General features: G+C 41.9%; 1 protein-coding gene across 4 annotated transcripts; it reads right to left on the bottom strand.

Moving 5' to 3' along the window:
* Positions 1-3,198: 3,198 nt before the first annotated feature.
* On the bottom strand, positions 3,199-12,580 carry LOC134296896 (zinc finger protein 658B-like). Of its 4 annotated transcripts, XM_062972975.1 has the most exons (6): positions 11,884-12,580; positions 9,119-9,695; positions 7,750-7,832; positions 6,831-6,951; positions 5,530-5,777; positions 3,199-3,843 (listed from the first exon to the last, which is right to left on the bottom strand). In XM_062972975.1, exons 2-6 carry the CDS (start codon positions 9,669-9,671, stop codon positions 3,796-3,798), a joined length of 1,053 nt encoding a protein of 350 aa, XP_062829045.1. In that variant the 5' UTR covers positions 9,672-9,695; positions 11,884-12,580; the 3' UTR covers positions 3,199-3,795. The 4 variants fall into 4 exon arrangements, with proteins under 4 accessions (XP_062829045.1, XP_062829042.1, XP_062829043.1 ...); XM_062972972.1 differs by having other exon boundaries at positions 3,199-5,777; XM_062972973.1 differs by lacking the exon at positions 11,884-12,580 and having other exon boundaries at positions 3,199-5,777; positions 9,119-10,638.
* Between the last annotated feature and the right edge of the window lie 637 nt (positions 12,581-13,217).

The raw sequence follows: 13,217 nt of genomic DNA, 5'->3' as shown, positions 1-13,217 counted from the left end.
CCTCCTCTCCTTCCATTGGTTCATAGGCTCATAGCCTTGCAAGGGACCACAAGGGTCATCCAGCCCAACCCCTTGCTCTTCTGGGGAAACTAGACTTTGATACAGGCATGGGCAAACTTGGGCCCTCCAGGTGTTTTGGACTTCAACTCCCACAATTCCTAACAGCCGGTAGGCTGTTAGGAATTGTGGGAGTTGAAGTCCAAAACACCTGGAGGGCCCAAGTTTGCCCATGCCTGCTTTCATACCTATGTCCATGTCTCCAAACCCATCTTCTTCTGTCCTGAACCAAACTTGGCACACAGAACTCCCATGAGCAACAAAAAAAAAAAATACTAGGTTTGGTAGGCACTGACCTTGAGTTTTGGGAGTTGTATTTGGACGCAAACAATGATGGATCTGGACCAAACTTGGCACAAATACTCAATATGCCCAAATGTGAACACTGGTGGAATTTGGGGAAAATAGACCTTGACATTTCAGAGTTGTAGTTGGGATTTATAGTTCACCTACAATCAAAGAACCAGTTGAACCCCACTGATAGAATTGGGCCAAACTTCCCACACAGAACTCCCATGACCAACAGAAAATACTGGAGGGATTTGGGAGGAACTGACAGTGATTTAGGAGAGATGTAGTGAAGGGACCATAAGCCAGAAAATAGTCAACTTGCATATATAGCTTTGCCTCTGCATATATCATATTAGCCTTTTTATATAGACAATGTAAACATTTTGCAAAGTAGTACAGTAGAGTCTCACTTATCTAAGACGGTGAAAAAGATGGGGAAGATATATGAGGAAAAGCATGGGAGCTTTTGGCAGTTATACAGAGTCAACCTTGGTTAGTATCTGGATGGGAGACCATGAACCAATATCAGAGGAAGAGACCGGCCAAACCACCTCTTGCCCAAGAAAGCCCTGTGAAATTCATGGGGTGAATTTTGCTCTGAGACAGTCCAATTATTACGCATTGTATAAAGTGCCCTAGAGAAAATCTCCACAAATTGCCATGGAGACTCAAAACTTCTTAAGAATCTAAGTAAGGGGACTCATAACTGAACTAGCACAGGGCCTCATTTGTCCTAAATCCAGCTCTGCCTGTCATACCTTTTTGTTATTAAATATCAATGACTGCTTTTAATTAAAGTATACTTTTATGTTTGGAATTCATTGCACTCAGTAGGAGTGTATCTGGTATTTGTGCCAAATTTGGTCAAATAAACAAAAATACATCCTGCATATCAGTTACATTATGATTCATAACAGTAGCAAAATTACAGTTATGATGTAGCAATGAAAATAATGTTATGGTTGGGGGTCACCACAACACGAGGAACTATATTAAAGGAGGTTGAGAACCATGCTCTAGGGCAGGGGTCCCCAAACTAAGGCCCGGGGGCCGGATGCGGCCCTCCAAGGTCATTTACCTGGCCCCCACCCTCAATTTTATAATATAATAATTTATATCATTTTAATAATATAGTGTATTTACATATAATATTGATAATACAGTAATATTATAATGTTATACAATATAATACTAATACTATATAATAATATTAATTATATGTTATATATTACATATAATATTACAGTATAGTGCAGGGGTCTCCAAACTATGGCCTGGGGGCCGGATGCAGCCCTCCAAGGTCATTTACCTGGCCCCCACCCTCAGTTTTATAATATATTTTTATATCATTTTTAATAATATAATATATTGTATATACATATAATATTGAGAATAATATTATAATGTTATACAATATAACATTAATAATAATACCATATAATAATATTAATTATATGTTATATATTACATATAATATTACAGTATAGTGGTATCGTTCTTTATAGTAATATATAATGCTAATATTGTGCTATGCTAATAATATAATATATTGTATGTACATACAGCTGCTCTGAGTCCCCTTCAGGGTGAGAAGGGCGGGATATAAATGTAATAAATAAATGTAGTAAATGAATAAATAATTTTAGACTTAGGCTTGCCCAAAGTCTGAAATGACTTGAAGGCACACAGCAACAACAATCCTAATTCACTTGACTATCTCATTGGCCAGAAGTAGGCCCACACTTCCCAATGAAATCCTGATAGGTTTATGCTGGTTACAATTGTTTTCATTTTTAAATATTGTATTGTTCTTTCATTGTTGTTGTTTTGCACTACAAATAAGACATGTGCATAGGAATTTGTCCGGTTTTTTTCCAAATTATAATTCGACCCCTCCAGTCTGAAGGATTATGGACCGGCCCTCTGCTTTAAAAGTTTGAGGACCCCTGCTCTAGGGTGTCCAGGGCCTTTAGCTCTATGCACAATGGAAATCCAGTACTCAGCCCATTGCACCACATGGCCACATGTAAGCTTTATTTGTGTCAAATTCTAAAAACTGTAGAAGAAATTGCAAAAAAATCAGTGAACTTTCTAAAAAAAGCACAAAAGACCCAAGATGTCTTGAATCAACTGTAAGACCAGGCAGGAGGAAATTTATACAAAAGATACAAGCCTAATATCCACATAACAAATAGAATGATAGAATAATAGAGTTGGAAGAGACCTCATGGGCCCTCCAGTCCAACCCTGCCAAGAAGCAGGAAATCGTATTCAAAGCACCCCCGACAGATGGCCATCCATCCTCTGCTTCAAAGCCTCCAAAGAAGGAGCCTCCACCACAGTCCAGGGCAGAGAGTTCCACTGCTGAACAGCCCTCACAGTGAGGAAGTTCTTCCTGATGTTCAGGTGGAATCTCCTTCCTTTCCTGTAGTTTGAAGCCATTGTTCTGCGTCCTAGTCTCCAGGGCTGCAGAAAACAAGCTTGCTCCCTCTTCCCTATGACTTCCCCTCACATATTTGTACATGGCTATCATGTCTCCTCTCCGCCTTCTCTTCTGCAGGCTAAACATGCCCAGCTCTTTAAGCTGCTCCTCATACACTACTTTATTCTCCTTTGTAATTAGTTTCATGTCCAGTGGGACTTCTCTAGTCCACAAGTCCTTTACAAAACTCCATGTATGTATTTATATGGCTTTTCTCCTGTACTGTTTTTTTTGTGTGCCATGCAAGGCTTGATTTCCAATTGAAATCCCTTCTATCTACATCATTGGTTCCTGGAGCTTGGCATCCAGGATGAGATGAGTAGGCGAAACAAAACAGGATGCTTTTGTGGGTATTTGGTGGAGACGTGTTAGAATGAGGCCCAGATTTTATTTATTATTTACAGTATTTATATTCCGCCCTTCTCACCCCGAAGGGGACTCAGGGCGGATCACATTACACATATAGGCAAACATTCAATGCCTTTTAACATAGAACAAAGACAAGACAAACATAGGCTCCGAGCGGGCCTCGAACTCATGACCTCCTGGTCAGAGTGATTCATTGCAGTTAATTGCAGCTGGCTTGCTCTCCCGCCTGCACCACAGCCCAGGCCTTGATTGCAAGGCTTGATTTCCAATTGAAATCCCTTCTATCTACATCATTGGTTCCTGGAGCTTGGCATCCAGGATGAGATGAGTAGGCGAAACAAAACAGGATGCTTTTGTGGGCATTTGGTGGGGAAGTGTTAGAACGAGGCCTGATTTCTTAATTCTCCTAAAACGGAAGGTGAGGGAACTCATGCGGTCACCTGCAACAGCTGTAGTTGCAGGTGACTAACTGAGTGTGGATAACGATATTTGCAGAAAGTTACATAGTTGCCCTCCTAGAAGAGAAGGTCCAGCTCCTCGAGGCCCAGGTAGTAGCCACACTCCAACATATTAGGGAGGAAGAGGTTGCCTTGGATTCAGCAAAGCAGACTGTCTTGAAGGAGTTCTCTATGAGGAAGAGGACTCTGCAAACACAGAATAAGACCCCTGGAGAAATGCAATACATAGAAGGAACAGGAATAATTCTGTAGGTATGGAGCTATAGAATAAACGTGATGATCTCTCCAGTATCAGAACAAGGAGAAGTACAATAGAGGTTATCATCAGGGAATGTGCAGTTGCCATTGGAAGAGTCACCATCTCCAAGATGATATGTGTAAGATTTTTCTTCTGCATTAACTCTCCTGCTATTTATGGGGCTTCTCTCTTCTGTGATTCATCCCATGCTTTATGAGACTTCTCTTTTTAGTAAAGCCCTTTCCACACTCCAAGCATTTGTATGGCTTCCCCCTCGTGTGGGTTTTTTTGTGTTTACTGAGGGATGTGTTATATTGAAAGCTTTTCCCACAATCCAGACATTTATAGGATTTCTCTGCTGTATGGCTATCCTGGTGATTTTTAAGAACCGATTTGTGCCTGAAACTCTTCCCACATTTTTGGCACTGATAGGGCTTCTCTCCTTTGTGAATCATCCCATGCCCTATGAGACTTCCCTTCCCAGTAAAGCATTTTCCACATTCCAGGCATTGATATGGTTTCTCTCCAGTGTGGGTTTTCTGGTGTCTACTAAGAGCTCCGTTATTATGAAAGCGTTTCCCACAATCAAGACATTTGTACGATTTCTGTGCTGTATGCCTAGCCTGGTAAGTTTTAAGCACCGATTTCCAGCTGAAACCTTTCCCACACTCCAGGCATTGATAGGGTTTATCTCCTCTGTGAATCATCCCATGCCCTATGAGACTTTTTTTTTGAGTAAAGCACTTTCCACACTCCAGGCATTTATATGGTTTCTCTCCCGTGTGGGTTTTCTGGTGTGTACTGAGAGCGCCATTAAGATAAAAGCTTTTCCCACACTCCAGACATTTATATGGTTTCTCTTCTTTATACCTAACCTGGTGGATTTTAAGTGCTGATTTCGAGCTAAAACCCTTCCCACATTCCGGGCAATCATAGGGCTTCTCTCCCGTATGGATTTTCTGGTGTGTCATGAGGGATTCATTGTGATGAAAGCTTTTCCCACAATCCAGACATCTGTATTGTTTATGTCTATCCTGGTGTTTTTTAAGGACTGATTTGTAGCTGAAACCCTTCCCACACTGCTGGCATTTATATGGTTTCTCTCTCATGTGAGTTTTCTGGTGTGTACTGAGGGATCCACTAAAATAAAAGCTTTTCCCGCAATCCAGACATTTGTATTGTTTCCCTTTTGTATGTCTATCCTGGTGATTTTTAAGGGCTGATTTGTAGCCGAAACTCTTTCCACACTGTAGGCATTTATATGGTTTCTCTCCAATGTGGGTTTTTTGGTGTTTACTGAGGGATCCATTACAATGAAAGCTCTTTCCACAATCCAAACATTTGTATGGTTTCTCTTCTCTATGTCTATCGTGGTGACTTTTAAGGACTGATTTGTAGCTGAAACTCTTCCCACATTGCAGGCATTTATATGGTTTCTCTCCAGTGTGAGTTCTCTGGTGTGTAGTGAAGTATCCATTATACTGAAAGTTTTTCCCACAATCCAGACATTTGTATGGTTTCTCTACTGTGTGTCTATCCTGGTGATTTTTAAGGGCTGATTTGTAACTATAACTCTTTCCACACTCCAGACATTGATAGGGCTTCTCTCCTCTCTGATTCATTTCATGACTTACAAGACTTGTCTCGTCAATAGAGCATTTTCCAGACTCCAGGCATTTATATGGTTTCTCTACTGTGTGGGTTTCCTGGTGTCTTGTGAGGTCTTGGATTGGCAATTCAGAGTTGTCAGCAGGGCACGGGGTCCTTCTATCGTCCTCTGCTTCTATTCTCATGCTTTTATCATCCTCCTCTTCGCATATGTTGGTTTGCAGCAACGCAACATATGGCACGTGTCCATTTTCACTCCCCTGCCCATCACCACCTTGAAAGAAGAGACACAAACAGTAAGAAGTAGTAAAAAAAGGGAGCATGAAATCAGTCAACTAGCACAAATGCTGTGAGACAGACTGAGAAAGAAGATATGACTTCTTGCTATGGAGAATCATCCAAACCATGGGGAACACACAGTCTTTTGGAAGTTGTTGCATAATCTGCACCATAGCATAATCTGCACTGGAGAACGATATGACTAGAGTAAAAGATATGTGAGAGGAAAACATTCATTGGCATGTTCAACTTTAGTTAATGTTACTGAGATGTACAATGTGTTGAATCTGTTTTATTCATTTATTTATTTGCTATGCCTTCTGAATCACTCTTTTGGTGGTCGGTCCTTAAGAAAAAAGTCCAAACTGAAACTGAAAATTCTAGCCACCATTTTATTCCACAGCTCTTGGTCCCTTTAGCTTTTGCAGGTCTTTATTCACATGTACCTCAAGTGTTTGTACAACTGTTGGCAGTTTTCCAGGTATGATAAATATATGGTTTAAAGTATAGAAATTATGTATTGTTTAGAAATTGTATGAAGATCAGGGAGATTTAATTATGAGATCTCAAAAGTCCTTACCATCGACCACTCTACTAGAGCCATGTTCAAGTAAACATTAAGTGTCCCTTTCAAGAAACGATTCAGAGGGGAATAGTTTCTTACCACTCTGATCAGAAACCAGAGGTACTGGACACAGGTGAATCATGATTATGAATTTATGCAACATACTGGTTTTTTTATTGTGTCAGAAGCAAATTGAGACAATTACGAAACCAATTACGAAATGACATAACCCAGGAACAATTGTATTATGTAGTGTAAATCTTCTCATGTTATGTTGTGTAATCTTTTTAATTGTGTCAGAAGTGACTTGAGAACATACTGCAAGTTGCTTCTAGTGTGAGAAAATTGGCCATCTACAAAGGCGTTGCCCTGGGGACGCCCGGATGTGTTACCATCCTGCTGGGAGGCTTCTCTCATGTCCCCAACAACACTGTAGAAACAGCTGACAATTTCTAAATGATTAAGGGGCAGAGGGATCCTTACTGAAAGAAACCACCATCTGATAATTCTCCTTTATGACCTCCTTGTACAGGACCTGTTGATCTGGGTCCAGCAGAGTCCATTCAGTATCATTGAAAGTTACAGCTACATCTTCAAAAGTCACCTGAAAGAAGAGATTTTGGCAACCGATATTGATAATGCTTCTTCTTCTGCTAAATAGAATCTAAGGTTTAGAGGGCACGATCATCAAGTTTGCAGATGACACCAAATTAGGAAGAATAGGTAATTCTCCAGAGGACAGAATCAGAACTCAAAATGACCTTCACAGATTAGAGAGCTGGGCCAAAACTAACACAATGAATTTCTGCAAGGACAAATGTAAGATACTACACTTGGCAGAAAAAATGAAATGCAAAGATACAGGAGGGGTGATGCCTGGCTTCGTGGACAACAAGGGGAACATGGGTCAACAGTGTGATGCAGCAGCTAAAAAAGCCTATGGGATCTTGGGCTGCATCAGGAGGAGTGCAGTGTCTAGATCGAGGGAAGTTGTGGTGCCTCTCTATTCTGCCTTGATTAGACCTCACCTGGAATAATGCTGTCTCCAATTCTGGGCACCACAATTTAAAAGAGATATTGACTCTAAGCTGGAAGGTGCCCAGAGGGCAACTAAAGGCTTGGAAACAGGCTTTTTTCTACTGCTCTGGAGACTAGGACTCAATAGAGCCATGGGTTCAAATGACAGGAGAGGAGATTCCACTTGACCATTAGGAAGAACTTGCTGACTGTAAGAAGAGCTGGTCAGCAGTGGCACTCTCTGCCTCAGAGTCTGGTGGAGGCTCCATCTTTGGAGGCTTTTAAACAGAGGCTGGATGCCCATATGTCAGGGGTGCTGCCGGGGGGTTGGACTAGATGGCCCATGTGGTCTCATCCAACTCTTATGATTCTATGATTCTTTTACCTGATCTTGTTCCACAGAAGCCATTTTTCCTGCACCACAAAGAGATGAACTATTACTTCTCCCCAGCATCCTTGGCTCATTTCCTGTAAAACACCAAACAAGGGCGAGGAGACTTAATTTCTTTGTTTTTCAGAGTTTGTTTTTAAGTTCCCAAGAGGTTGACAATTAAAACAACGCAAAAAGATAATTGAAGTCAGCCCTCTATATTATCCTGGGTTTGAGGCGCACAACCCTTGAAAAAGTAGAAGCAGCCCAATTTTTTAAACCTGGAAGAACATTTATCTAGATATCTCTAAACCTCTAGGTCCTCCATTATGACAGTATCATGCTGGAGGACTTGAAGACTCCTAAAGATAACATAGTAATCAAGTCTGTTTATAATCAAACCTGCAAAAGTGAAACTTGAAAATGTGGAAGGCCAACTATATAACAGATTAAGATGTCAGACAGTCCCTGAGTTACAAACATCCAATTTACAGCTGATTCACAGTTAAGAATGGGGCTGAAACTGCAGGAGGTGAGACAAATCTACCCCTTGAAAGGGAAATTCACTCCATTTTAGCAATGGCGAAAGACCTATCAACATTAGTTTGGCAAGGAAAAAAAAACGAAGATCAGATTCAAAGTACTACAAAATGATAAGGAAAGAGGACTAGGTCTTCCTAGTCTCAAAACCTCCGATCTTGCATGCTGTTTGACTTGGTTGAAGAACTAGTTGTTCTTGAGAAATGAATGTTTATTACAACTAGAAGCAGAAGGTCCAAAATTTGGGATTCGTATCTATCTGTAATATGATAAAATAATGGCGGACTCTAATTTTAATAACTACTATATAACCACCCCTTTAGATTAGATAACATAGATTGTTTGTTGTATGTAGTTATTTTTTACATTTAGGATGTAGTAACATTATTCTAGAAGTATTTTTAATATTGTGTTGTTGTTTTGTTATTTGTATATTTGTATGCAGGTTTTCTTTTAATCTGTCTTAATAAAAATTTAATCATAAAAAGGGAAAGGAAATCAACTTTTGAAAGAGTTACCATGGGAAAAAGGTGTCTCCACTGAAGCTTTCGCACCAAACCTTGTTTTCACAACAAGCCAATTTTTTCAAAATCCAGTTATCACAGGGATAGGGATATATACATTGGCTGCAGTTACACTTAAAATTGCAGTTGTTATGACTTACATACCAATTCAAGTTAAGAAAAAACCTATACAATCTATCTTCTGCATAACTTGGAGACCGCCTGTACATTCTTAAAACTGTTCTTAAAATATTCTAATAAAACAGCAAGGGATTTAGGGACATAACAGTGGACTGAAAATTTGGGGGATCCCAGAGAGCAAGGGAATGAAGACATCTTACCCAGTGGAGATTCTCCTGTGTTGTCCTCTAGTCCAATCCACTCAGAAGGGAACTTCTTGCTGGTCTCCACTGGGACCTCCTGGGCCTGAAGGACCTCTCTCTCCAGCCGCTCTTCTTCCGCCCGACTCAGGAGGAATCCTTCAGCCAAAGCCACGGCCTGGGAACTGGTCTCTGCCCCACATTCCCTCACCCAGCGCTCCATCTCCACAGGAAGGACGGCCAGGAACTGCTCCAGGAGCACCAGGTCCAGCATCTCCACCTTTGTATGTTCCTCAGGTTTCAGCCACAGACGGCAGAGGGAGTGGAGGCGGCTGCACACCTCTCGGGGCTCCAAGGCCTCCTGGAAGGAAAAGCGCCTAAAGCATTGGCATGGAAGGTCTGCGCTGAAGGCTTTCTCATCCAGGGCATCCTGACCCATTCCGCCTGGGAACCCAACCCTTCTCCTGCCCCACATTGTGCAGGGCTCTCTTCCCCCTTCAGGGCTGGTCTGGTTTGGCTCCTCCATCTTCACTCTGGGCTCCATCAGGGCTGAAGAACCTCTTCCCTTCTCCATCTGAAGATGTCAAGCAAGCAACGGCTACAGAATAAAAATGGGAAGATAAAGACCAGGTTAATTTATTACCATGCTCTGCATGTCTTTCTTTTAGGAAAAGCAATGCCCTGGCTGTTTTAGTGTATTTCCGAGTTGAGAGATAGGTAAAACTCCTGTCTTTAATCTCTCCTCTGCTCCAGGAAGCAATAAATTACACAGTCATTCCTGCGAAAGGGGGAAGCAAGAAAGTCTCAAGTGTACAATTCTATTTTAGAATCATGGAATCCTAGAGTTGGAAGAGATCCCATAGACCATCTAGTCCAACCCCATTCTGCCAAGAAACAGGAAAATCACATTCAAACCACCCCCGACAGATGGCCATCCAGCCTCTGCTTAAAAGCCTCCAAAAAGGAGCCTCCACCACACGTCGGGGCAGAGAGTTCCACTGTTGAACAGCTCTGTTAGGAAATTAGGAAGTTTTTCCTAATGTTCAGATGGAATCTGAAGCCATTGTTCTGCATCCTAGTCTCCAGGGTAGCAGAAAACAAGCTTGCTCCCTCATCCCTATGACTGCCCATCACATATTTGTCAGAGTATTTGCAGCGCAGCAGTAGTTGGGTAGAATCAGTGGAACACAGAATGAAGTGACATCCAGAGACTTTGGTAAAACTATATACAAGTTTTACTGTAAGCAGTAATAATCAAGACAAACAGACTTGCAGACGAACACAGGACTTGACTCTCACTCTAGGCAGACAGAACTCAACTCAGAACAGAACTGAAGCAATCAGCAATGCACACACTTGTGTCTGAACTCTCCCCAGTTCCAGCCACATCAAGGTCATCACAGCTTCTTAGTAATTAACTCTTTCCAGACTATAGTACACTCTGGATGATGCAATCAGCATGCAATACAATCAAGACACAAATTTCATTTAAACACTATCAATACACAAATCCCACATTAACAATATTTATACATGGCTATCATGTACCATGTATAGGGTGGCGCCCCTGTGGCGAAGTGTGTTAAAGCACTGAGCTGCTGAACTTGCAGACCGAAATGTCCCAGGTTCAAATCCCGGGAATGGAGTGAGCGCCCGCTGTTAGCTCCAGCTTCTGCCATCCTAGCAGTTTGAAAACATGCAAATGTCAGTAGATCAATAGGTACCGCTCCGACGGGAAGGTAACGGCGCTCCATGCAGTCATGCCGGTCATATGACCTTGGAGGTGTCTATGGACAATGCTGGATATTCGGCTTAGCAACGGAGATGAGCACCAACCCCCAGAGTCAGACATGACTGGACTTAACGTCAGGGGAAACCTTTACCTTATCATGTATAAATTAAATTCCATCTTAGTATTTATATGGTTTAGATTTTAAATTGCATTTTTTAAATGTTGCGACCCACTTCGCATCTCAATCAAGAGAAATGTCAGGTATCAGTAACAAGAACAACCATGACAGCATAATGTTTGGATGCATTTGGAGGCTCAATCTCTTTTACTTCCTAAAAGTGCTAGGCTGAAATTTGGAAAAATTCAGAACCCAATTTGGAAGCCTCATTCCCATCCAGTCACCTCCACCTGCTTCATTTCTCCCATCTTCACCTACATGGGAGATTACTGAGCCACACTCTCTTAGCAACAGAGGAATGCAATGAAAGACCTTCTTTGAAACATTTGGACTGGAAAGACCCATGACTGGGTTGCCTTTCGGTCACTAGAAGTGAGCAAGGTTTTAAAGCAGGCATGGGCCAACTTCGGCCTTCCCTCCAGGTGTTTTGGACTTCAACTCTCACAATTCCTAACAGCCTACCGGCTGTTAGGAATTGTGAGAGATGAAGTCCAAAACACCTGGAGGGAAGGCCGAAGTTGGCCCATGCTTGGTTTAGAAGCTCAAGGCCCACCAGAATGGGGTGGGGTGGTAAACTGCAGAGCCCCCTCCCTCCTGGCCAGATATGGGGGAAGAGGGGGAAAGTGACCCCTTAGTCTTTCATATGTCCTCAGGCTCTACCTCCTCCTGGCCAGGGATACTGGGAGGTGTAGTCCAAAGCCCAGTGGGTGGGCCTTTGTTTCTCTCCCTCCTCTCTTCTTTCCTTCTTGCCCCCTAGATGTGGAATCAATGGGAGGGGGGTCTCCCCATCTTCCCTCCGTTTTGCTATGATTCACTCCCTTTTCCTTGCAGATCCAGAACCTCCCCAAACCCTAAAGACAGGGAAAGAGGGCTCACCCATAGCCCAAGGAGGGGGGAAGAGGGGCAGCCTCCCCTCTTTCCAAGGCTGGCGCCCCTTTCCTGGGTCCAGTCTGTTTTCTCGAGGAAGTGGGAGGGGGCTCGCCCTCATAAGACACGCCCCTTTCCTCCCGCTTTCCTGTCATTGGTGCACAGGCTCATAGCCTTGCAAGGGACCCCAGGGGTCATCCAGTCCACCCCCACTTTTAGGGAACTTCTACTCTGTGCCCCCAGTGGGCGTTTCTTTGTATGCCAAAGATCCCTGCTTGAGCCGTCCAGACAGACTGCAGGAGGATTGAAAAGCCTTAATAATAATAATAACAACAACAACAACAAACCAGAAACTCCTCAACAACAACAACAACAATAAACCAGAAACTCCTCAAAGCACAGCAGGCAAAAAACCAGTACAAGAAAACCGCACTACAAACTAGAGCTGACAGCTGGCACAACAAAACATTGCATGGAAAGTTCCTTGGCCTAGACTCTTAGAACTAAGCCAGGCGTCAAGAGTACATTGACGTAGGTGGGATTCACAGGGAAATATGGAGGACTGCAGGTTGTTTTTGCCTGGTCCACACTATTCCTAAAACCAAAATGAACCAGAAGTCTCTCCTGGAAATCCATACAACATCCAGGAATTTCTGGTATTTCACACAGAGGGTGTACCACTTTAACTGCACATTAAGGGAATGCTCTAGAGCAGGGGTCCCCAAACTAAGGCCCGGGGGCCGGATGCGGCCCTCCGAGGTCATTTACCTGGCCCCCGCCCTCAGTTTTATAATATAATATATTGTATATACATATAATATTGATAATAATATTATAATGTAATACAATATAACACTAATAATAATACCATATAATAATATTAATTATATATTCTATATTACATATAATATTACTAATAATATTACAGTATAGTGGTATAGTTCAATATAGTAATATATAATGCTAATATTGTGCTATGCTAACAATATAATATATTGTATGTACATATAATCTGTAAGCCACCCTTTGGGGTGAGAAAGGTGTGATACAAATATAGTAAATAAATGCAGTAAATAAATAAATAATAAATAAATACATTTTAGACTTAGGGTCACCCAGAGCCGGCCCTAGGTATTTTTCAAGTGTAGGCGAACAGAATTTTGGCGCCCCCCCCCCAAACCAATCACTGAAAAATAAAAGCATTGGATAAGTGAAAATGTTGGATAATAAGGAAGGATTAAGGAAAAGCCTATTAAACATCAAATTACATTATGATTTTACAAATTAAGCACCAAAACATCATGTTTTACAACAAATCAATAGAAAAAGCAGTTCAATACATG

The sequence above is a fragment of the Anolis carolinensis genome, chromosome 2 (assembly GCF_035594765.1).
Source record: "Anolis carolinensis isolate JA03-04 chromosome 2, rAnoCar3.1.pri, whole genome shotgun sequence".
Taxonomy (NCBI): domain Eukaryota; kingdom Metazoa; phylum Chordata; class Lepidosauria; order Squamata; family Dactyloidae; genus Anolis; species Anolis carolinensis.
This window is presented reverse-complemented; position numbering and strand designations above follow the sequence as displayed.